The 25,672-nt window shown below is 36.5% G+C and overlaps 1 protein-coding gene across 5 annotated transcripts in view; it reads left to right on the forward strand.

Annotated features, from left to right (window-relative positions):
• The window catches only part of NBEA (neurobeachin), a 768,499-nt gene that overhangs the window by 695,796 nt on the left and 47,031 nt on the right, over positions 1–25,672 (forward strand). For all 5 annotated transcript variants that reach the window (XM_036747790.1, XM_036747792.1, XM_036747793.1 and 2 more), the window contains 3 exons: positions 3,890–4,009; positions 15,861–16,013; positions 25,074–25,241. In XM_036747790.1, coding sequence (XP_036603685.1) covers positions 3,890–4,009; positions 15,861–16,013; positions 25,074–25,241 — 441 coding nt within the window. The remainder of the gene's footprint in view (positions 1–3,889; positions 4,010–15,860; positions 16,014–25,073; positions 25,242–25,672) is intronic.

The following is a 25,672-nucleotide window of genomic DNA, read 5'->3' on the forward strand; positions in this document are numbered from 1 at the left end:
CAAAGTGTTTCATATATGTAGTAGCACTCAATAAATGTGGTTATCCTATTTTCCCTCCTGTTTAATCCTTCTCTCTCTCTCTTTTCTCCCTTTCCCTCATCATCAGTGTTTTGCTTCTTACCACTGCCTCCCCCAGTTGTCCTCCCTTCTGTCAGTCTTCTCACCCCTGTAGCCCCCCTCCCGCTCCCACAAAACACACTTTTCTTAGTCTCATCCCTTCCTACTTCCCTATAGGGTAAGATAGGTTTCTATAACTAACTGATGTGTATGGTATTCCCTCTTTGAGCCAGAAAGATTCAAGCACTGCCCAGCACCACCCCCTCCATCTTCCCCTCCACCGTAATCATGTTTTATACCTCCTCATGTGAGATAATTTACCCTATTCTGCTTCTCCCTTCCTTCTGTTCCCAGTGCAATGTATACTCCTTCATACTGCAATAATAGTGATGCAGCTCTTAAGCATTGCAGATATCATCTTCCTGTGTAGGGATGCAAACAATTTAGCCTTATTGAATCTCTTATGTTTTCTCTTTCCTTTTTACCTTTTTATGCTTCTCTTGAGATTTGTATTTGGAAGTCAGATTTTTTTGTTCAGCTCTGCTCTTTTCTTCAGGAAAACTTAAAAGTCCTCCATTTCATTGCATGACCAATTTTTTCCCTGAAGGATTATGCTCAGTTTCATTGGATAGGTGACTCTTGGTTGTAATCCTAGCTTTTTTGAATTCTGGAATATCATATTCCATGACCTCCAATCCTTTAATGTAGAAGCTGCTAAATCCTGTGTATTCCTGACTGTGGTTCCATGATATTTTAATTGTTTCTTTCTGGCTGCTTACAATATTTTGTCCTTGTCCTGGGAGTTCTGGAATTTGGCTATAATGTTCCTGGGAGTTTTTATTTGGGGATCTCTTTCAAGAAGTGATCAGTACATTCTTTCAATGTCTATTTTACCCTTTGTTTCTAGGGTATCAAGGCAGTTTTCTTTTATAATTTATTGAAGTACGATGTCCAGGTCATTTTTTGATCATGGCTTTCAGATAGTCCAATGATTCTTAAATTATCTCTTTTGGATCTGTTTGTCAGTTGTTTCTCCAGTGAGATATTTTACATCTTTTTTTTTCCAATTCTTTTGATTTTGTTTGCTTGATTCTTGATGTTTCATGGAGTCATTAACATCCCCTTGTTGAATTCTAACTTTTAAGGAGTCATTTTCTTCAATTAACTTTTTCACCTCCTTTTCTATTTGGCCAATTCTTCTTTTTAAGGGGTTGTTCTTGTCAGTAAATTTTTGTACAGTTTTTTTTGTGCTTCCTTTATGAAGCTGTTGTCTCTTTTTTCATGATTCTCTTTCATCACTCACATTTCTTTCCCCAGTTTTTCTCCTACCTCTCATTTGATTTTTAAAATTCTTTCTGCACTCTTCCAGGAGTTCTTTTTCTTTTCTTTTCTTTTTTTTTGGGGGGGGGGGAGCTGAGACCAATTCACATTTTTCTTTGAGGCTTTTCATGTGGGCATTTTGACATTGTTATCCTCTTCTGAGTTTGTGTTTTGATCTTCCCTATCACTGTAATAATTTTTTATGGTAAAATTCTTTTTTTTGTTGTTTTTTGCTCATTTTTTCAGCCTATTTGTTACTTTTAAAGTTGAGCTCTGCTCCTGGGGTGGAGGGGATAATGTTCCAAGCTTCTTGTTCTGGGAGCTACTCTGGCTGCTTAGTGTTACACAGGTGCAACAGGAGGCAGGTCTGCAAGGCAGGGGCCAGGGCTAGGGGGGTGGGGACCTCAATGCTTGCCTGGTACTGTGCTAGGGCCTGCGAAGGCACTGGTGCTGCACAGGGACCACAAGGGGCCTGGCCATTCTCCTACTGCTATTTCAGGTTCTTCAATGGGCCTGCTATTGCACCAGGGCCCACAGGGGTGGGATAGTTTGGTGGAGCAAGGATCCTGGGGGTCTAGACATTCTCCTGGTGCTGTTCCAGGACTCGTGGTGGGGGACTGGTGCTGTGCTGGGGCCACAGGAGGTTGGAGGACCTAGCCACCCTCCTGCTACTGTATTGGGTCCACTGGACCTCATCACTGACCTGCACTGAGGCTCAGGGCCTCCTGCTTGCTTGCTGAGGCAGAGCTTGCTGCTAGCTTGCCAGGACATTGCCTGCCCTGGACTGAGCTCCCCTTTTACACCCAGTGAGACAGTCCTTTCCTGCCAAGCTTCCAAGTTGTCTTGGGCTGGAAAATTGTTTCACCCTGTCTTTTTGTTTGTTCTGCCATTGCAGAATTTGTTTTGAGGTGCTACTTTATAGTTGCTTGGAGGTGAATTTAAGAGAGTTTGGGTGATTTCCTACATATTCCGTCGTGCCTCCAGCACTAAATAAATTTGTTGAATAAATTGATGTAATAGTTGCTTTTATACACAACTGTAATATTTGGCTTTAATCCTTTAGATTGTAAGCTCTTTGAGGGCAGGGACTGTCTTTTTGTTAATTGTATCCCCATGTATGTTGGATTGGATTGGCTGGCTTAATCAGACACAATTCATTCATTTATTCAACAAAGATTTGTCAATCACCAACTAAGTACAGAGCACCATTAGGTACTGTTAACTGATCAGAAATAAAATTCCATGTAAAAAAGAATATTAAAATTCTGCTAACTAAACCCACAAAGAAAAGAAGTTTTTTGAATGCAACTATGGAATTTCTAATGTATTCATGGATGTTTCTCCTATTTACATTGACTTCAGAGTCAGAACCATATAATAATGTAATAGGGAAATAGGAGGTGTGGAGAATCTACTGTACCATTACAGTTCTACAAACATTGGCAATTTGTTTGACTGAACCTATTTGGGAATAAGATACAGGAAATCACCAAGAATTTAATTCCTAACCATGTCTAAGGAGTCACTGAAGTGCCAACAAAGCAAATGTAGGGGGAGAAAAGATCCAAAAATATATTCTCTCTCAACTTAATTTTAATTCTTTTCCTTTAATGTTTTATTTATGCCTTTTGTATTCTTAGCATCACTGTCAATTCCCAATAAAACTCTCCCTTTTATAACAAAGTACATTAAACAAAACAAAATATTGAATTTGTTTAACAATATGTGTTTTGTTCCACTCTCATACCTCTCTATGTAGAGGAGGAAGATATGTTTTATTATCAGTTCTTTGTGGTCAAGACTACTCATTGCATTGAATGGAGTTCTGACGTCTTTTACAGTTGTTTTCATTTACATTATTATTGTCTTCAGAGATAATTTCGGTGAAGTGGCTGTATCCCACATCATTTACAGAACAAATTTCTTACTAACATCATCATTATCCCGTCACACATGCATATTTTGGATGGGAAACCAATGAAGCCCCAGGCACACTCATCTCATTTTTTTCTGTTGTCTCTTTCATAATATTTCTCTACCCCTCACAGCACTATGAAATATATGCTTCAATAACTCACTCCAATATCTCTGTCTCTCTCCCTTCCCTGTCCCTGTTCCTCTCTCCTTTTCCTCTCCTTCCCCATCTCCTCTTCTTCTCTTTGTATATGTATACACACATATACATTAAGAAAAATTACATTGTTAAAGGGCAGAAAGAAAGGGGAGAATTATAGTTAAATAACTAAGGAAAAATTATTAAGGTTTTGTCTGACCTAGGACAGTTTCTTCTTGATAGCAAAAATTTTGAACTGAGGTAAACAAGTAGATAGAATAACTTCAAAAGGTTGTGACCGGAACCAGTAGAGGGAATCCTGAAACTAATAAAATCACAGAAATTTCCAAGTACCATAGTAATGCGAGGCAGTTAGCACTACAACTTGGAAAGATTCTCATCACCTACTAAGATGGTGTATGATAATACTCTGTGTGTGTGTGTGTTTTTTTAATTTAGGAACCTTTCACAACGTTCTTTCTTAATGCAAATGATGGGAAATTTGACCATCCAGATCGAACATTCTCATCAGTTGCAAGATCTTGGAGAACAAGCCAAAGAGATACATCAGATGTAAAGGTAAGCCTTAGGGAAGTTGGGGTCTACAAGGATATTTTTTTCCTGCATTGCAACTACTGAAACCTAAATTATGTGCTTTCAATTTTGAGATTTCATTTTTTTTTAAATGAGAATAAGAAAAATTTTACATTTCATTTGCAGCACATTACCATAATTTTTAAAGAATATACTATACATCTAAGCTTCTGAAAATAATCTTGTATACAATAGAAAATGATTAAAGGTTCTTTTTTATTCTATGGTTAAGGTGTTTTGTTCTTTAAAAAATCCAATCTAATTTAGATCAAATAATCAGGAGATGGAGAAAAGCCCAATAAATTGCTCTTTCCTGCTGTTAATTCAATATTTGGTCTATTCCATAAAACACAGCAGGAATTGGATTTGACCTTAAACTGTCATATTGTTATAGCTTGCCCAGTCCTGGGTTTGCATAGCCTGGGGCAATTAATAAAGCATTAATGACAAGACCCATTTAAAATGTAGGCTTTTCTGTACAGCTTTAGCTTTTACTTGACTATGCCTGGGGATATTATGCAACAATACGCATTAGATTAAACCAACATACACACAATATACAGAAACAGCCAAGAGCAGAGTAATTTTACAGTCGTTATTACTTAACTATTGTTAAATACAAAGGTTTATTGTACATTTACATGGGATCTTGTAAAAAAAAATCAGGATTCTGAACAATAAAATCTTTTCCTTATTCTCATGGTTCTCATTTTCCCTGATAATAAGGCTATATGATCAGATTTGTATACAAGTTTAGGTGTACCTCATTTTAAGGCAAATTTGTTTCATTACTATCACATTATGGAATATAAAAATTTGATGTCATAAAACCTTTTAAGGTCTGAATCAAAGCAACAAAAGTCACAGTTGCCTTTTACTTCCTTTATTTGTGGGTACTCTGCAAGACACCTCAGAAAGGCAACTGTTCTGCTACTTAAGTATAAGAGGATTTTATAATGTAGAACAGCAATCTTGATTTTTTTTCTTAAGGAAAAAACATCACAGTCCTATATCTAAGGATGAGGCATGTGGGTTTTATGCCTATCGGTAGGCATTTTCTCAACTATTAGTGTATAAACAATGCACAAGCATGATTAGGAAAGATAAGGAAACTTAAAGTATCTCCCAGATTTTTGAAATTCTAGAAGCTTTTCTTCCAGCAGTGTAATCTTTCACTGAAAGCTGGCCTGAAGATTTAAAGAATCTTTTTTTCTCTTAAAGTTTAACCTTTTTTTGTGCCGTGGATTCCTTTGTCTGGTGAAGCCTATGGACTCTTCAGAATAATATTTTTTAATTCATGAAATAAAGTACATAGAATTACAAAGGAAACTAAATATATTGAAATACAGCTATCAAAATATTTTTAAAAACAAGTTCAGTCTCCAGGTTAAAAACCTTTGCCTCAAGGCATATGACAACAACCTTATCCTTTATTTGAATGGCTTCCCCTCCCCCACCCTACTACCCCTACAATGAACTCTGATGGGGATGAACACTACTAATGCTTTCAGCCACACTATAGAAATGACTTGGGACTTGTGAAGTGGAAAATTCCAGAAGATATAAATTAAGGACTGGTACTTAGACTATCTCTGTATAAGTGTGTAACGCTTTCCTCAGGGGCTTCTGACTTCAAGCTCAGTACCCTTTTCTGTCATCCCATACTAAGAACTGGCTTCCTACCCCAAAAAGCTATTGAAACGAACAGCCCAGAAATAAGATTTACAACAAATGTATTTTCTGTTGTGCTAAAATATGTTTTGTGGATTGTAGGCTTTTTATGGGCAGGAACTATCTTTTTTCTCATTTTGAATCCGCAGTGCTTAACAAAGTGCCTAATACATAGTAGGCACTTAATAAATGTTTATTGGTTAACTGACATTACAGTATTTAAACAATTAACATTAAAAGCAAATCTCAAAGAGTTTTTGGAAAATAGCTCCATGTTTTTGCAAAAAAAAAGATTATAAAGGTCAAATAGTAAAATTGTTTTTGTTGGACGTTGATTGTATTGTAAAAATTTTTGTTTCAGTTGGGCTAAAAGATATCTAGGATTCTAAGTGGCCATGATTTCACTGACTCTTCAATCCTATCTCTTTTGGAAGTTCAAAGGAAAAATGACTTGGAAATCAAGTGATCAGCAAGCATTTTTTCAGTGACTGCTAAGCACTAGATACAATGGTAGGCACTGAGGATGCGAAGAAAGAAATTGGAACAGTCTCTGCCCTTCGCAGAGCTGGAGGGAACAATGTGTTATAGACATGCGAATGTAGAAAAGTGTATTCAAAATACAGAGAAGCACTAGGAGCTTGAGTAATCAGGAAAGGCCTCATGTAGTAGACGGCATTAGAAGTGAGCTTTGAAGGAAATCTAAGAGTTGGAGGTGAGAAGGGCGTATATGCCAGGTATAGGGGACGCATGGGGAAAAGCATGGAAATACAAGAATGGAATTCATGTGTGAAGAATAAGCAGGCTGGTTTGGCTCTGTTGTAGTGTGAGTAGAAAATATTTTCTGAAAAGTCTAGAAAGGCAGGATAGAACCAGATTGTAAAGGGCTTTAAATACCAAACATAACCGTTTGGATTTATTATAAGGGTAATTAGGAGTCCCTAGAGTTTACTGATCAGGGGAACCTGTGCTTTAAAAATGTCACTTGGGTAGTTGTATGGAGAACAGATTGGTGCAAGAAGAGACTTGAGGCAGGGACACTAATTAGGAAGCTACCCCACTAGTCTAGTTAAGAAGTGATGATGATGTGAACTGGGTTAGTTGCTCTATAAGTGCAAAGAAAGTTGTTAAAGCCCATTGACTTTATTTTTACAACTAAAATCTGACTAAAGGATTGATACATCTTTTGGTGTTCCCCCATCTTTACCAATGTCCTGGTTAGGTTAAGATCCCTTCATGCCTGGACAGAATTGATGAACAGGATAGTTATTTATCCAGTAGCTTCACCCAAATGTTTTATACCAGAATTAACACCAAGTCATAGCTCAAAACTAACATTTTAAAATCTGATTTTTATTTTATGGTAGGGTTATAATGAAGAACACCAATCTAATTCTGGTGAAATAGAAATTATGTTAATCTGTCCTATTATACTGAAATAGGCATAGCAAGGATAAAACAAGGATTTTTATAAAAGAGGTGGGATATATATTAAGGGCACCTTACAAATGGTCTAAATTTTTATCCTGATTCTCTGGTTAAACTATATTTTAATTCATGAATAGAAAAATTATTAATAATGTATACTGGATATAATGATAAATATTAATTGTTCTGAAAATTAATAACAGTATAGTTTGACTAGACACATTTCTTTCTCTTTAGAATCATGGAAACATAAAACTATTAGAGCTGGCAAGGGTCCCTACAAAGAGCACTATTTGCATTTGAAATTCTGGCTTATCTAAGCACATATTCAGTTCAGCATTGTACATAATATAAGGTTTACTATTGTACTATAAGAAGTGATGAAGGGAATTGTTTCAGAGAAACCTAGGAAGACTTGTGTGAACTGACACAAAGTAAAGTGAACAGAACCAAGAAAACAATTTATATAACAATAAGGTAAAGAAATTTTAAGACTTCAAAACTCTGAGCAGCATAATGATCAACCACAATTCCAAAGGATTAATGGTGAAACATGCTACCCTCCTCCTGATTGGTGACTCATAGTACAGACTCCCATGTATTCACATACACATCAAGGTATAGAATACATACACACACATACACACACACACATATATGTATGTATGTATGTATGTGTGTGTGTGTGTGTATATATTTATATTTCAGACATGGTAAATGCAGAAATTTGCCTTACTTGTCCATACAAGTTTTTAACAGTTTTTTTCCCAGACTTAAACTGGGGGGAAAGGACAGTTTTGCTGATTAAAAAAGTGAAATTTTATTTTAAAAAATTAAAACATAGACCTTTATATGCAAAATTTTAGAAGATACTACTTGTACATGTTGCATTCAACTGTCAGAATGAACATATTTGGATACTCCAGTTTTCTTTGTGATATCTTTATATAAAAGTATTTTTAGAACTAAGATGCAAATCATAGAGCAATAACATATATAGTCTGTGCCCCACACTGCTGAAACTTATGAAAAGATAATGTCAGAATTCATTGAAACATAATCAATTCAAAATCAACTCTTAGTTGACAGCATAATTTTCAAAATAACCAGATGTATTACTAAACTGAAATTTTAATTTTTCTAAACTTCTTTGTGTATATAAACACACATTACATTAATATTAACTTGTTTACGTCTTGGTCTTTATTAAGCATACATAGTAAACAAGAATTCCTTAACTTGTTTTCACTGACATATTAAAATGGATTTTCTTGGATCATTTACAAATAAAAGCATTCATTCCCTGTTTTGATTTGAACTTGATCAATAGAGCATATATTTTTATTAGCCTGGTAATACACAAGGGAAAACTGGAATAAAATAGATAGTTTTATTGTATCTTTATTAATGTCAGCCTTCTCCTTTGGTAATGAATACAAGTTGGGTAAAGGATATGTTTTAGTCAAGTGACCTTTGCAGATACAAGTTTTCTAGAAATAGCCTTCGTTTGACCAGTTAGCTTTCAAACATCTACTCCTCCCTCTTCTAGGACAGTTTTTGATAGCATTGAAATCCAAATAAGTTATTTTTCTTGCACTAATATTTCCTAATACCCCACAAACTTATGCTTCTTTTTCAATAGCTGTGTAGGTGTCAGAAGAGGTAGCAGTGACAAAATGTCATTAAGGTGACATAGTATAAATTCATACAGTTAATGGAGGTGCTCACCACTGGCTCATTGACCCATAATGAGGCTCTTGCAGAATTAATGGATGCCCTGGGATTAATCTTTTGAAAAGAGAAAGAAAAAAAGATGGCAGCTTTAAAGTCATTCAATGAATTATATTAGAAAAGCGAAAACGTCTGGAATAGATTTGACTTTGCTGAAAAACCATGAAGTGGTATAGTCCCCTAGCAAAACATATTAAACTGAAATGTCAGATTTGATGTAAAAGGTATACAATTATGATAGTGTTAATAGTGGTCTTCTATCACTCTAAGACACTTTTAAGTCTAATTTCTCAACAGCTTGAACTTGTCATAAGCTTATAAATTAGAAAATGTGTTTGAGGATGTTTTCTTATATGTAGACAGAAGGCATATAATATTATTAACTGTACCTTGGGATTTTAGTATAGCTATTAAAATAAACTAGGAATCACATTGACAGACACAAAATGTCTGTTAATAATACTCATTTTGTCATTTCTCTAACAACATTTGCATTTTAGCATTTTTTATTTAAGAAATTTTAAGCTACGTGAAATTCTTTGAAAGTTATATTTCTATTGAAAAATGGAAATCTAACCTGGTTTACTGAGTGGGTGCATTGAAAAGAAATGGAAGAGATTATTAGTATGAAAAATATCAAAGAACATTGGAGTATAATAAATTGAGGAAAATATTAAAGTTCCATGAAATTTTTAATTTATATAGCTCTTCATTTTAAAATACTTGTTGACATTAAATAGCATAACAATATAATAAATTCTATAATAAAATAATGAAATCCATAATAAAATTTAGGTTTTTGTGAAGAAAACATAGTGACCAAGCCTGTTGCCCCAAACATTATCTCAAAACAACCATCAGTTCTATCAAATAGGAAGTTCAATGAAAAATTCAATTTCTAATCTCTTGTTTGTCTTGGGGGACAGGGGCCCAGGTGTATAGAGCCAGCTTAAACCTAGTTGATTGTTAAATTTTCACTTTGAGCATTTACACCCCAGAAATCAGCAAACACTATAAATCAGAACTTAATTTATTATTTTGTTGATATTCCAGACTTAAGAAAGTGATGGGGGAAAATGTTAGTAATGCAGATTAAACTTAAAAGTGTGTTGTGGGCACATTTTCTTTTTTCTTTTTTTTTTGTCTTGGAGAACATCTTATTAAACATTTACCAGCTCACCTGAAGGTGTGTGTTGAGGCAGACCTTGGATTTGATCAGATCTCCTCACTAAAGTAGACCAACAACTCTATAATTTATATAGTCTTAGAAAATTGCTTGGGGCACAGAGATTGTAACTTGATTATAATAAGTTTTAAAGTCAAGATTTGAACCCAAATCTTCCTGCTTCCAAAACTAACCTTCTGTCCTCTTCACTGCTTTATTTTTTATCATATAGAAAAATGAGGTTGTTGGATGGAATTTTAAACTTTCCCACCGATTTAGTAGAAACAGCCAGAGTATAATTCAAGTTCCAAGAAAGTTATAAATCTCATTAATCATAAACTGTTTTTTAATAATATGCACATACTTTAAAATTTCAAAAATCTGTGCTGTGATTTATGTAAGGGTTACAACCTCTTCATGTCTTAGTTGAAGGTTTCATGAATCCATGTGGCAAAATAAATAGATTACCTATCAACCAATCTTATGGTGATGAGTTTGTCTATATTTATCTTGGCTGGTTCTCAGATCACAGACACACATAGTCTGTTGCCAGGGCCATACTTGAAGTCTTTCTAGCTCAGTAGCTGCCAAAAGTACGATGACATATAACATTTAAAAATCCAGGATCGGCTCCGTACTACAATGAGACATCCAAGTAAAATCTTAGTAGAGTTAAATGAGCAATTCCTGTTACACATTGTTATAAACATTGTTGTCAAATGAATTATAAAATGGTATAACTAAATTGCTGTTTTTACAACTTTTAAAACTTTTCCTTTTTTCTTTCTGTGTAGCTGTTTATTTAGTGATCATAAATACTTTCTTTAGGTTATAAGATGATAATAAGGCTTTTTTAATTTCAAGAGAGTAAGGAAGGGACAGAGCTATAACTACATTCTTTGGTTAGTATTTTATTTTAAAGTTTGGCTTACCAATGTATGTAGTGGTGTTTAATTATTTGACACTGTCTCTGATAAACAAATCTAAATCATTCTTAAATGGTAACTTTTGTTAAGTGAAAGTATTTTCATGTTTAGCACAGAGTTCTTTGCATTATTACTGAAATATGTTATTGGTAGTTGTACTGGAGACTTTAGAGATTCCCCCTCCTGTTCTCCTTTTGGGCATTAGTAAGAGATGAAAGTGCTATGCAAGCTGCTATTATTATTACTGACTGCTAGGTTGGACATAGAGTTGGAGGGGGCCCTAAAAATCATCTAGTCAAAATCCCTCTTTTTTGAAGATAAGCCCAAGGCTTAGAAGTGGTTAATGAATCGCTCAGTATCACTGCTATTTCCAACAAACTATACTGCCTACTCTCTTCACTTTCTATAAGTGGTATTCACTGATATGTATCTGGAAATATTTTTAAGGAATCAGAACTCTGTAAGCTAGAATGGAACATAGAGTATGAATGTCCTTATGTGGCTCCAAGTTCTAATTCGTTTACATGATTGTATCCTTATACCGAACAAATCAGTTGTTCAGCAAACATTTATTAATCACCTACCTACATTCCAGATGCTATGCTGAGCACTAGCGATACAAAGAAAAGCAGAAAGAATACAGTCTCTGTTCTCGACGAGTTCACATTATAATGAGGGAGACAACATAAAAACAACTGTGTACAAACAAGATAGGATTTGGAAAGCACCTGTAGTTATAGAACAAAAAGGGGAAGATGAACTAGCAAATGAACCGAAGTATGCAAACTGATAGGAAAGGAACCAGGAGATAGCAACATCATGGGAGTCAGAGAAGAGGATAGGAAAAAGGAAGTGAATGGTCAGTAGTGTCATAGCAGCAGAAAAATTAAGGATGAAAACTGAAGAAAGACCATTGGATTTAGTCATTAAGAAATCATTGCTAACCTTCAGCAAAGCAGTTTCATTACCACAGTGAGAAGACCTATCCATCAGTTGACCTATATATGCAAATAATACTAACTCTGTAGACCCAGATTTCATAATCTATATATCTAGACCTGATTTATGGCCCTATATTTCTGGCTACCTGCTGCACATCTCCATGTAAATATACTAAAACATAATACATCAGAAACATTCTTTGCCAGTCTAGCAGCACACTCCCAACATGACATTCCATGCTTCCTCATTAAGTCCCTGGATTAGTACACCTGATTATGTTCTGTGTTGCACCCCTCTTGTCATGTCCGTGGGCCCATGCTGTACCTGCTGTACATTATTGCTGCATCCCAATGTCAAGAAAAATGGCCAGCGCCATATCTTCCCCCAGGATTGTCTCCCTTCCCTTCTCCCTCCCCCTTGCCTTCTCCCACTTCTCCTAGTTCCACCTCCTTGCAAGGATTGGAGAGTCAGGGAGTAAGGGTCATTGGCTATACTATAAGGTTACAGGGCAGACTGGGGAGGGGGGAGATTGCAGTACAGGTATTACTGTACCTTCTAGTGATTTAAATAAAAGTCACCGTTACATCATGAAGATGAAAGCCAGTATATGTCATAAATGGGTCTCCTAAGGCCTTCTTGAACCCTGGTGACTTCCGCTCTTGATTTTTCTCTCCCCTAAGAGTAGCCACCCCAGCAGCAACCTGGAACTCTCTCCCCTATAATTTCTCAAGTACCAGAATGACTAGATATGACTAATATACAGCATATATTACCAATAAGGAATTATGCGGGAAAAGCAATGACAAGAGATAGAGAGGTATATGATTGGTAGAGACAGTTCATTAGTCATGTAGGGACTATGCAGGATAACTAAGAGACATCCTATATGCTCTTTTGTTGTCTTTGCAATGTCAAGAGATCCCATTCTCACTTTCCCCTGCAAACCTGACCATCTGCCTAGCCTTCCATATCCTTTTAGTCACTTTTACTCAAAGTCTTAGAGTCATATTGATTTTTCCTTCTTCCTCATCTCCTAAATCCTGACAGTTGCTAAGTTCTGTTGATTCTACCATGGAGCTATTTCTTGCATCCATGTAAAATTCATTTATCCTTTCATTGATTCAGTAAACATTTATTAAGCTTTTATTATGTGACATATACTGTGCTAAGTACTGTGTGAATTACAAAGATAAATATAATATGATCCCTATCCTGAAGGAGTTGCTTATCTGATAGGGGTGTAAGCATGACATGTATGCAAATAGTGATAATAAACATCAGAATATAATAAGCAAATACAGGAAGTATCATAAAGTGGTATGAAGGAGAGATCACCGTAGATTGTAGAGATAGAGAAATCATCATGAAAAGGGTAGCATTTGAGATAAGTGGGCTGTAAAAGTTGAATTCCATTAAGGTAGAAATGGATTGATGTAGGCAAGGAGCAAATACGTTAGCAGGCCTTCTTTTAGTGACATAAAATTATTTAGTTCAACAAATTATCTATACCATACTTCTGGACTTCCTATAATAATAAAAAGTGCTTGCCTTCTTTCTATTCATAGTATCCCAGAGATTTAAGTGCTTAACACTTCAGCCTGCCCCCTCTTCCTTACCAAAAAGATTACAGGGCAGTCTTTGCAGATGGGGAGGGGAGGTACAGACATTACTATACCTGCTAATGACTTAAATAAAAATCACCATTACATCATGAAAGTGAAGCCCAGTATGTGCCATAGGTGAAATTCCTAAGGTCTTCCTGAACCCCTGGTGAGTTCCTCTCTTGCTCTGCCCTCCCCCAGCAATAGCCTGGAAGTCTCTTCCTAGACACTCTTCGCCATGATTTCCCAAGTACCAGAATGATTAGTTATATCTCTGATAATTTGTGACATATTACCAACAAAGAATTATACAAGAAAAGCCCCTGCACCAAGCATTTATTTGTCAACTTATTCTGATATCCTAGCTAATACTTTTACATATGACTTAATTCTGCTAGTACTATTCTAGGACCAGGTTTTAAAAAATTTTGACATTCTAAAGTAATGGGGCAAATCTCCTCAGACCAAATTTAATAGAGTTAAATATAAAGTGCTATACTTGGTTTCAAAAAATCAGAAGAGGGATCTCTTAATAACTGCCTCAGTTTTTTCAGTGAAGCATGAGGCAAGGTCCGGAGCTGCGAGGATTAAGAGAGAGTCCCATGGGAGACTTGAGGAAAAGCAAGACTGTCTAGAACAACTACTGTCCAAGTGGGACAGCAGGATGACTGGGGGGTATAAAAGGATTGTCTGCCTCCAGTGAAGGCCCAAATGAGATTATGAAACAGAAATTTATAATAAAGGATAGTATAAATCTGAGCTAATTTGCAGAAAGGTCAAGGTAGGGAGAACAGGGGAAAGTACAGCCAGTCCAACAGTAACAGAGGGAGAGCTTGGAAGCAGCGATGGGAAGCAAGGAGTATTATAACCCCTCTACCTCGACCAGTGTTTCTGGAGAGAGTGAATGAAAGTGCAACCAGTGCCAGGGAAGCTGTAGAGCCAGGTCTCATAAGTGTTACGAAGTAAAAGGCGTGGAAAAGGCAAAGATTTAAGATGAAGGCAAGTGGAGCTGGCTCTCCAGAGAGCACAGAAGAAAGAGTGTGACATTTGAGGGTCAGGATGAGCGGTATAGGAAAAAGAGAAGGGACAATGGGAGATAGAGAATAGAGTTTACGTAAAGATAGCTAGGGGTTCAGGATCACTGGACCAGGGAGGGTGTGAGCAGGTGAGAGTTTGTTAATCACTGCTGAATGTGTTCAGAAGGGTTATTAATGTCATTAGAGGTTTGGCCTCAGTGTGGTGTCTTCTTGGAGTTTTTGGCAGCTTAGGTAAGAAGACCAGTGGGAGAGCTAGGATGGAATAATATTTCTGTCCAATCCTTGCAGGCAGGCTGGACCAGGAAATTGTTGGAGGGAGTAGGAAGGAATAAGAAAATAGATATTTGAGAAAAGAGATGCATTGAGACTAGCATTTCAAATTCCAGTTCTAGGCCAGCCTCTTAAACATGGCAACCATAAATGGAGAAATTTATGATTTTAAAAGCACTACATTTCTATTTCACTTTTTCTTCAAAGTGATATACACTGTACATTAGGCATCACACATTTACGATCACTTTATTGCATATGTGAATCCAAGCATCCCAGGTATTCTTTCCTTGCTGTTACATTAAGTACTCACCATTCGGGTCACATGTATTAAATATTTTGAACTATTTATTATATCGACAATTTGCTTTTCGTAGTATCCAGTAGTGAATATTAAAAAAACTATTAGTTGGGCTTTTCCTTTGCCAAATTCAAAGAATAAATTATGAATTCCATTTTTAAAAGTCCATTGTAATTGAAGTATATTATAGTTGATAATGCAGCTGAAAAGACAAAAAAGAAAAAGTAACAGGAATTTGTATTTTAAATTCTGTACATAGTTTTCTTTTCCTTGATGCAACCTTGGATAATAATTCAGAGAACTTTGTTTTTTTAATTGCATGGAATTTGATTTCTTAAAGTGAGTATCTTAGATTCAATAATACTAGCTCACATTTGTATATTATTTTATAATTTACAAAATATCTGATGTTTTCATTAATCAAAAAGTTTTCTGCCGTTACAAAAATATTCCTTCCTTGTTCTAATATAGCCTGTTTTTTTAATTAGTGTGTTCTCCTTAATGTGTAGGTTTTGGAAACATTATTGAGAAAAGATGAACTTTTAGAATAATACATGTTATAGAATGAATGTTCAAACCATAGTACAAAAAAATTTAATCATATCTTCCTTGAATATCTCATCCAAAGGGGAAAAAATAAAGGATTGTCTTGTTTTACACACACACACACACACACACACACACACACATAATATAGAAAATGTTCAATAATATTTCAACCGTTTTATGCAGTAGATGTAATATGCTGTACTTTTTTTCACCCACAGGAATTAATTCCAGAGTTTTACTACCTACCTGAGATGTTTGTCAACAGTAATGGATATAATTTGGGAGTCAGAGAAGATGAGGTTGTTGTAAATGATGTTGACCTTCCCCCATGGGCAAAGAAACCTGAAGACTTTGTCCGGATCAACAGAATGGTAAGAGAGATTTTGGCTTGTACTTGAGCTGTTATGTTGATGCAAAATAATCATTATACTTCTTTTTTGTTTTAACAAACAAGGATTTCACATATGTCAAAATATTTATAGAAAAGGTTTAAAATATAAGAAGGAAGAAAGGTTTTACAAGTTTGTCTTTTGACAGTTCTACTGTATAATGGAAATTCATTCTCAATATGTGTTGTTTCCCTTCATTCTACATTTCCAGCCTCTCTCCTTCACAGATTCTGTCGTCCAGTCAGACTAAGCTTACTATACTTCACCTTCAGCATCTTATCTTTCTCCTCTCTCTGTGCCTTTCTTTGTACAAGCTGTCCCTCATTCCCTGAATGTATTATTCCTCCATTACCTTTCGTCTGGACTACTGCACTAGCCTTCTAATTGGTTTCCCTGCCTCAAATCTCTCCCCACTTCAATCTGTTTTCCTCTCAGCTGCCAAAATGATCTTCTTCAGGTTTAGGTTTGACCATGTCACCTCCCTCCTTCAATTAACTACAGTGATTCCCTGTTATTTTCAAGATCAAATAGAAAATCCTCAGTTTGGACTTAAAACTTTCATCACCTGGACTCTTCCTACCTTTCCAGTGTTCTTACTCTTTGCTCCGAGCCATGATTCCAGTACAGTGACACTCCTTCTTCTGACTCTATATTTTCACTGGCTATCCCCCGTGCCTGAAATGCTCTTCTTCCTCTCCTCCAATTCCTTGCTTCTCTGACTTCCCTTAATACTCATCTTAAATCCTATCATCTGCAGGCCTTTCCACTTTTGTACAGTTCTAATTATTAGGAAATTTTCCATACATCAAGATTAAATTTGCCCTTTTGCGATTTCTACGTGATGTTCCTAGTCCTGCCCTCTGGGACCACTTCCCAGATTAAAGTTCTAACTCCTCTTCCACAAGACCAGAAGTTCTTAACCTTTTTTGTGGCACGGTCCCCTTTGGCAGTCTGGCAAAACCTATGGACACCTCAGAATAAAGTTTTTAGTGCACAAAATACATAGCATAACAAAGGAAACCAATTATATAAAAAACTAATCATCAAAATATTTTAAAAACAAGTTCATGGACCCCAGGTAACAAACCTTTATACATGGAACCCCTGCAAATATTTAAAGACAGCTATCATATATAAATCCCTGCGCTCCTTCCAATTAAATATCTATCCCTAATGCTTTCAGCCAGTCCTGTTACGGTATAAATTTCAGGCTCTTCACTACCCTGGTTGCCTTTTTTCTAGAGACTCTCATGTTTATCATGTCCTTCCTAATATGTAGCAACCTAAACCATGCATAGTATTCCAGATGTGGCCTAACCAGTACAGAGTACAGAATGATTGTGATCTCCTGTTCCTGAAATCTGGTCCTCTCTTAATACACCTCAAGGCAACACTGGCCTATTGAAGTAAGTCCACTCACTTGAAGACTTTGGAATAAGGGCTCCCTTAAGTGTGAGGAACTTGTGATGAGATTTGATCAATTTTTCCTACCCTTTTCAATTTCTTTATTTGGTCACAAATGCTTTTCCAATTGATGGATTATGTAGTAACACAAGCATCCTAACTACTGAGAAGAGGAAATCCACAAGACTTATGGATCCAAAAGAGATCAATAAAATGTAATGGATATGCTTTGCAGTCAATTAGAAGAGTGGGATGCTAGGGATGCCCCAAATCTGTGTCCAGATTTGGCATGATGTGTCAGATCCCCAGATTGGGTTGTTGTGGCAGCTCCAAAGATGGCTTCTCTTTCATTTTTGTAGAGGAAAGGTCATGTCCCTTATGTGTGTAAGAGATGATCCTTCCTTTTTGAGGTTCCAGTTACTTCTTTCCAGATATACACTTTGGGATCTTTGAGAGCAGTAATTGATTGACAGAAGTGAGAATATGGAACTGGAATGTTTCCTGATGTACCCAGGGTTAGTCAATAAGAGAGATATAGAAGATCTTACCTAAGATGCCAGATGCTATAGGACCATCTGAATACAGATGAACATTTCTCTATAATATAATTATTGGGAAAAAGAGACATCTCAGGCAGCTTTAAGTGGGGATGCAAAGGGCAAGAAACAATACTTAAGGATACATGCCATGTTGTTTTTGTTGTTCATTCATTCACTTGTGTCCTACTCTTCAGACCAGGGGTGGGGAACCTGCAGCCTTGAGGCCACATATGGCCCTCTAGGTCCTTAAGTGCAGCCCTTTGACTAAATCCAAACTTCACAGATAATAAAATAATAAAGATTATTCTTTATATTATTCTGTATAATATATAATATTATACAAATATAATATTTATAAGGATTATTAATAAAAGGATTTGTTCTGTAAAACTTGGACTCAGTCAAAAGGCCACACCCAAGGACCTAGAAGGCCACACGTGGCCTCAAGGCCACAGGTTCCTCACCCCTGCATAGACTATAGCACGCCAACCCCTTCTGTCCTCCACTATCTCTCAAAGTCTGTCCAGCTTCATGTTTGTTGTTTCCATGATTCTATCTATCTATCTCATCCTCTACCATCCCCTTTTCCTTTTGCCTTCAATCCTTCCCAACATTAGGGTCTTTTCCATTGAGTCCTGTCTTCTGATTATGTGGTCAAAGTATTTAAGCTTTAGCTTCAGTATTTGACCTTCCAGTGAACAGCCCAAATTAATTTCTTTAACTATTGATTTATTTGATCTCTTTGCTGTCCACGGGACTTTCAAAAGTTTTCCCCAGCACCACAATTCAAAAGCATCGATTCTGCAGTGCTCAGCTTTCCTTATTAGTCTGACTCCTACTACTATACATTACTATGCCAGGAAAATTTCTTTGGGTTATTTTCTTAAATGAAGAATCAAAGATATCATTGGAACTTGTGATTTTTTCCCTTGGCATTCTACATGTGAAATGTTTACTCAGATTCCATAAATGAAAGAGAATGGACTCCCAATGCACAGAAATCCTAACAAAGCACTGCTAATCAAGTTACGTGTAAATATATGTACGCATGTATATATTCTATGGCAAGCAATGTTGATTCATTTATATTCCTCAAAGTGAGGAAGTGCACTTATAGTTTGAAAAGTTTTTCAGAAGTAAAATTATATCCTTATACACATAATAAAAGGGAGTATAAAACTATAGAGACTAGAAATTATAGAAAGCACTTTAGTAAAAACACTCTTTACAGATGTAAGTTATGGCATAGTACCCATGTAGGTTATTTGTATGTCCACATGGGTTGTCCAAATGTGGCTCAAGGGAAAGCATGAACAGATATTTCTGAAGTCTTGCCAACCCCGTTCCAAGGGAGATTGATTTTTGCATGAAGGGGATATGGAACTGGCCAAACTATTCCTGTTCTCTTCTAGCAAAGTGACAGACTAGAATTATATCTGTTTGTCCCCTAAATATTTCTGGTCTAAAGGAATTTTTTATTCAAGCTACTTTCTTGGTCACCATTCTATAAAGGGAAAGAGTTACCCTAACTTAAGTGTGTAGCCTCTTCTCCAAATATTGATTAAATGAAAGGCAATTGAAAATAATGAAGAGTAAGCAAACCCATTTATCTAAGCAGAGAGCAAACAGAAATCAGAGAAATATACAGATTAGAATGTATCAGAAAATACAGAGATTGAATGAGCTCTTCAGAGGGGAATAAGATATCTCAGTAACAAAAAAGGCATTGATCTCCCCCAAGGGGAAATTCTTCAGTCTCTAGAGGCAAACTGAAAATAGAAGACATACTGAGGAATCAGTTTTCCCCTTAATGTCTGCCTTCCAAAACCTTTACTCTTGCTCCCTGGAGTCGGGCCCAAAGAGTCTTGAAATCTCCTGTGCACTATCCCAAAACAAGAATGAAGAAGACTGTCTCTCCTCTCCAGCAAACTCAGCCTCTCACATAGACACATAGCATCATTCTCTCTACCAACTCTAAGTCTTATGCCAGTGCCCCAGCCTTGAAACCTATGTTACACAGAAACGCTTAAAATAATTGGAAAGATATTAATTACTCATGGTTGGGCAGTGCCAATATAATAAAAATTACAAATACCTAAATTAACTCAGAAATTCAGTACCATACCAGTTAAACTGCTAAATAGTTATTTTATGGAATTAGAAAAATCATAATAGAACTCATTTGGAGGTATAAAATTCAAGAATCTTGAGAAATATTTTTTTTAATGAGAACAAAGGAGACCTAGCAGTGCCTGATGTCAGACTATTCTACAAAATACTAAACAGCAAAACTACTTGCTACCAATAAGAAAAAAATATCAGTGGAAAAGATTAGCTATATAAAACCTTGAAGCAATACAGTTATATAACATATGACAACTCACTCTTGGACCAAAAACTGCTGAGAAAACTGAAAAATCAGCATATACTATATACCACAAAAAGCACTATGAGATTACATGACCTAGATATAAAAGGGCATATCAAGGGACTTCTGGGAGCCAAGATGGCAGAATAAGAAGCAAATCAACAGAAGGAAGGCACTAGAATTAAGGGGGATTTGGAAGAGCTTTCTGTAGAAGATGGAATTTAGCTGGGACTTGAAAGAAGCAAGGGAAGCCAAGAGGCAAAGATGAGAGGAGAAGACGTTCCAGGCATGGGGGACAACTGTTGTAACTAAATCACAGAATATGTGGGGGAAAGGGTAAAAAAACTGGAAAGGGAGAGGGGGCCAAGTTAAGAAGGACTTTGAATGCCAAACAGAGGATTTTATGTTTGATTCTGGAGGTAATAGGGAGCCATTGGACTTTATTGAGTTAGGGATAGGGGAGGGCATAGTAAGACATGAGATTTGGGAAGATCACTTTGACAGCTGAGTAGAGGATGAACAGAATTGGATAGATTTGTGGCAGGGAAACCAATCAGCAGATTATTGCAATAGTCCAGCAGTGAGGTGATCAGGGCCTGAAACAGTATGGCAGCAATGTAAGAAGCATATGTGAGAGACATTATAAAAGTAAATCTACAGGCCTTGACAACAGATTGTATTGGGTGGGGGCAAGGGGTGAGGGAAGAGTCTAAAGTGAAGGATGACATCTAAGTTATGAGCCAGGTTGACAGGGAGGCTGCTGGTGCCCTTGAACATAATAGGGAAGTTTGGAAGAGGGATGTTTTTTTGGGAGAAAGATAGAGTTAGTTTTGAACATGTTGAGTTTCAGATGTCTGTGAGATATCCAATTCAGGATGTCCAATAGACAGTTGGATATGGGAAATGAGATCAGGAGAAAAGTTAGGGCTGTATTAGATATGAGAATCAGCATAAAGATGATAATTGAATCCATGAAAGCTGATGAGATCACCAAGTGAAATATAATATAAAGGGAAAAAGCCAGACAAAATCCTGTGGGATATCCACAGTTAGCAGGCATGACCTGGATAAAGATCCAACAAAGGATACTAAGCAGCAGCCAGATGAAGAACCAGGAGAGAATAATGTTGTGAAAACCTATAGGGAAGAGAGTGATCAAGAGTGTACAAGGCAAGAAAAATGATGATTGAGAAAAGGCCATTAGATTTGCAATTAAGAGATTGCTTAGAGAGAAGTTTCAGATGAATTATGAAAAAGGAAAACTGTATAGTTATGAAGAGAGTGAGAGGAAAGGAAGTGGAAGTTGTAGGCAGTCTTCTTAGAGAGTTTAGCCTCAAAAGGGAGGAGAGATATGAGACAATAGCTAACAAGGATGTAAAGATCAAATGAAGGTTTTTTGAAGATGAGAGAGACATGGGCTAGGGAAACAGCCAGTAGATGGGAGAGAAGTAGACTGCAGATAAGTGAGAAAAATGGCAATTTGTTAGAGACTGTAGAATGGAATGGGATAACTTATGCCTGTAGAGGGATTTGCTTTGGCAAAAAGATGGGCCAAATCTTCATGTGAAGCAGGGGTGAAAGAAGAGAAAATGGCAGAAGGCATTTGGGTGCTTTGAGATGAGGAAGAGGATGGAAGTACGAGCTCTCAGCAAAAAGCCTCAATTTTTTCAAAAGAAAATATGAGGTATGTTTCTCAATTGAGAGGAGGGAGGGAGGGGAAGCCATAGGAAATTAGAGGAGGGATGAAAAGTTTTGGAAGAGCCACTGTGATAGGTGGGATAATGAATTAATTACAGAAGTATAAAAGGATTGTCTTACTGCAGTGAGGGCTCAATTGATGCTATGTAACATAAATTTGTAGTGGATCCAGTCAGCATAGTTTTGTGATTTTTGTATAGCTTCCGTCAGCAGCACATCCTGAATGGAGCAAAGACAGAAGATTGTGGGAGTGAACCAACTCTGGGGCTTGGTAGGGCAAGATCAATGATATAATAAGGGATCAAGGAGGACAGTGTAGAGTTGAACTGGCTCACCAGAGCTTTAAGATGAGTATAACTAGTGCAGGAGTGAGAAACTGGGAGAGAACTAAGGAGCTGAAGGATTAATGGTCCCTTTATGGATGAAGAACAGTGTTTGAGGTGGCAAGAAAGAGGAAGAGGAATGAAAATATGATCACATAAGAGAACTTCAGAGTTCTTGAACATAAAAGTGGAACATTTGTGGGTGATAGCAAGATCAAGGATATGACCATTTCTTTGTGTGGCTGAGGTGGGGTGGAAGAGTACTTCATGAGAAATAAGCTGAGTAACTAATAAGAATAAGGTATTTGAAGGAATGTTAATGTGTATTTCAAAGTCTCCTAGTATGAGAACAGAAATTGGGGAGGAAAGAGAGATTGAAAGCCAGGCACTGAACTCATTGAGGAAAGAAGGGAAGTGTTCTGGAGATCAGTAGACCACAGCTACCAAAAGTTTGATTGAGATGAATTGAGTGAACCTCAAAGATGGAAAGGTAACTGAGTAATGATGGTAATGAGAGAACCTGGAAGTGGCAACGGGAAGCAAGGAGTATTCCAATTCCCCTACCTCAACCAATGAACTGACGAATGAGGGAAAGTTCAGCCAGTACTAGGAGAGGGGCTAGGGAGGCCATGTCATCACGAAGGAGCCAGGTCTCCACAAGACAAAATGAGTGGGAAAGCAGTTTAGCAGGCTCTCCAGAGAGCATTGTGGAAAGGATAGATGGCTTTAGAGTTTGACATTTACAGGATTGAAGTGGGGGGAATGAAATAAAGGAGGGGATAAATGGGGAATGGAGAACGGGCTTCACATAAAGATAGCTGGAGGTTCTGGATCATAGAATGGGAAGCATATGACCCAGGTGGGAGTTTGTTAATCTCTACCAAATGAGTTCAGGAAGGTTAATAACAACACCACTAGGGATTGGCCTCAGTGTGGTATCCTCTTGGGGTATTAAGCAGTTATAGTGAAGGGACCAGTGGGAAATGCTGTCTATTATTTCTGCCCTATTCCTACAGGCAGACTAGGCCAATAAATAGGTGGAGGGAGTAGGAAGGAATAAGTAAATAAATATTTGAGAAAAGAAGTATTCATTGACTCCAGCAATTTAAACTAATTCTAGGCCAGCTGCTTAAACAAGACAGAATTAAAGTGAGAGACTAGAACAGAATTTTATTATACTTTAGGTGACCTCAAAAAAGCAGGTATAGCAGAAAAGGCAGCAGTAAAAATAAATATGATTAAAAAGAGATAAACAGGGAAAGTATAATAGTATTTTAAGGCATATTTTATTTTTTCAGTCAGGAAAAATTCCTTCTTATCTCCTCTCCATCCCTATCTTCCCCCCACCCATACCCACACTCGCTCCATCAAGAACAAAAGAAAAACAAAATCCTTGTTAGAAAAGAGCAAAAGAAATTTCCACATTGGTCATATCCATGTGTGTATACATACGTAAATATGTGTCTCATTCTCTGCTCTGAGTTCACTTCTATATCAGGAGGTGGGTAGCATGTTTCATCATTAGACTAATACAATAGTAGTTGGTCAAGACACTGAGAAAAGTTCCTAAATGTTTTTAAAAGTTGTTTATCTTTAGTAAATAAACGTTTATCAAGCACCTACTACATTCCAGGCACTGTGCTAAGCACTGGAGATACAAAAAGAGGTAAAATATTGTCCATGCCCTCAGAAAGCTCAAAATCTAACAGACAAATGTGTATAAACAAGCTATATTACAGGATAAAGGCACTAGAATTAAGAAGAGTTGAGAAATGCTTCCTGTAAAAAATGAGATTTTAGTTGAGACTTAAAGGAAGCCTAAGAAACCAGAAGGTAGAAATTAGGAGGGAGAGCATTCTAAGCATGGAGAATAGCCATAGAAAACATCTGGAGCTAGGAGATGGCGTGTCTTGTTGGTGAAACAGCCAGGGGGCCACTGTCATGAGGTGGAGAAGAAGGTGTAAAGAGACTGGAAAGGTAGGATGAAGGCAGGTTATAAAGGGCTTTGAATGCTAGAAGATTTTGTATTTGATTATGGAGGCAGTAGGGAGTTACTGGAATCTTATTTTTTATTGTTTTTACCTCATTGTTGTCTTTGTATAAATTATTCTTCTGGTTCTGTTCACTTTATTCTACAACAATTCCCCCAACTCTTCCCAGGTTTCTCTGAAACCATTTCCTTCATTTCTAATAGTACATTGATTTTTATAACTAGCATTCAAACTTGTTTGTATTCTTTAGAAATGAATAGGAAAAGAGGCCTTCTGAAGTTTTAAAATGTGACTTTGATTTAAACTAATACTAAAAAAAATAAGCAATTATGTGTTATGAAAAATAACATTAAAATTGGTATTTCAAGTTATCTTTCTCCTAAACAAAAATGGGCTCCCATAGGCATCTTTGTCTTAAAATATCTTAAATTATATTAGACTTTACCAAAAGAGTAAAATGTTTTCTCAAAATAGCATTTACTCGAATCATATGAATAAATGAAACTAGATAGTGTCCTTAGAAATAAGAAAAAATCTTCACATAGATGGATGATTACTACTAAGATAACTTTTTTTCCCCTCAGCTACCAGAAGTTCTGATCAGAAATATATTAACTACAAAGAACATGTTCTAGTAATTTATATTTAGAATGTTCCTAAGTTACACATAAGAAAAAAATTGTTTGGAAGTTTCTCATTTCTTTGTTTCCTCATTTCAGGCCCTAGAAAGTGAGTTTGTCTCCTGCCAGCTCCATCAGTGGATTGACCTTATATTTGGCTACAAACAGCGAGGACCAGAAGCAGTCCGTGCCCTGAATGTTTTTCACTACCTAACATATGAAGGCTCTGTGAACCTGGATAGTATCACTGATCCAGTGCTCAGGGAGGTAGGTGTTAAAAACCATATTATTCTAAATTTTTCTGTCATCTCTAAAACATGAATATGACTTACCCTCTTTTTTAGAGTAAATTTCCCAACGGCATGGCTTTATACAAAACACTGAATTTCAGGCTCTTGACAAATGTGAAAAAATGAATATGTTAGATGTCAGAAACAAGCAATGAGGTCAACATGCTGTTGTTCTCCCAGAATTTCTGACATACATCAGATGGTACATTTCAATATACTGTATTCACTTTCTTTTTCTTTCTAGTCTGTTGTGGAAGATGAATTAAGCATTTAATATATATGTATATATATGTTACTCATTCATAAAACTTATATGAACATTTAAATATAAATATTTCATATGAAAATATGGTGGTGCAATTTTACGATATAAAAGTAAAATTGCAGCATTCTAGTCGGATAATACAG

Source organism: Trichosurus vulpecula, chromosome 2 (genome assembly GCF_011100635.1).
Source record: "Trichosurus vulpecula isolate mTriVul1 chromosome 2, mTriVul1.pri, whole genome shotgun sequence".
NCBI lineage: Eukaryota > Metazoa > Chordata > Mammalia > Diprotodontia > Phalangeridae > Trichosurus > Trichosurus vulpecula.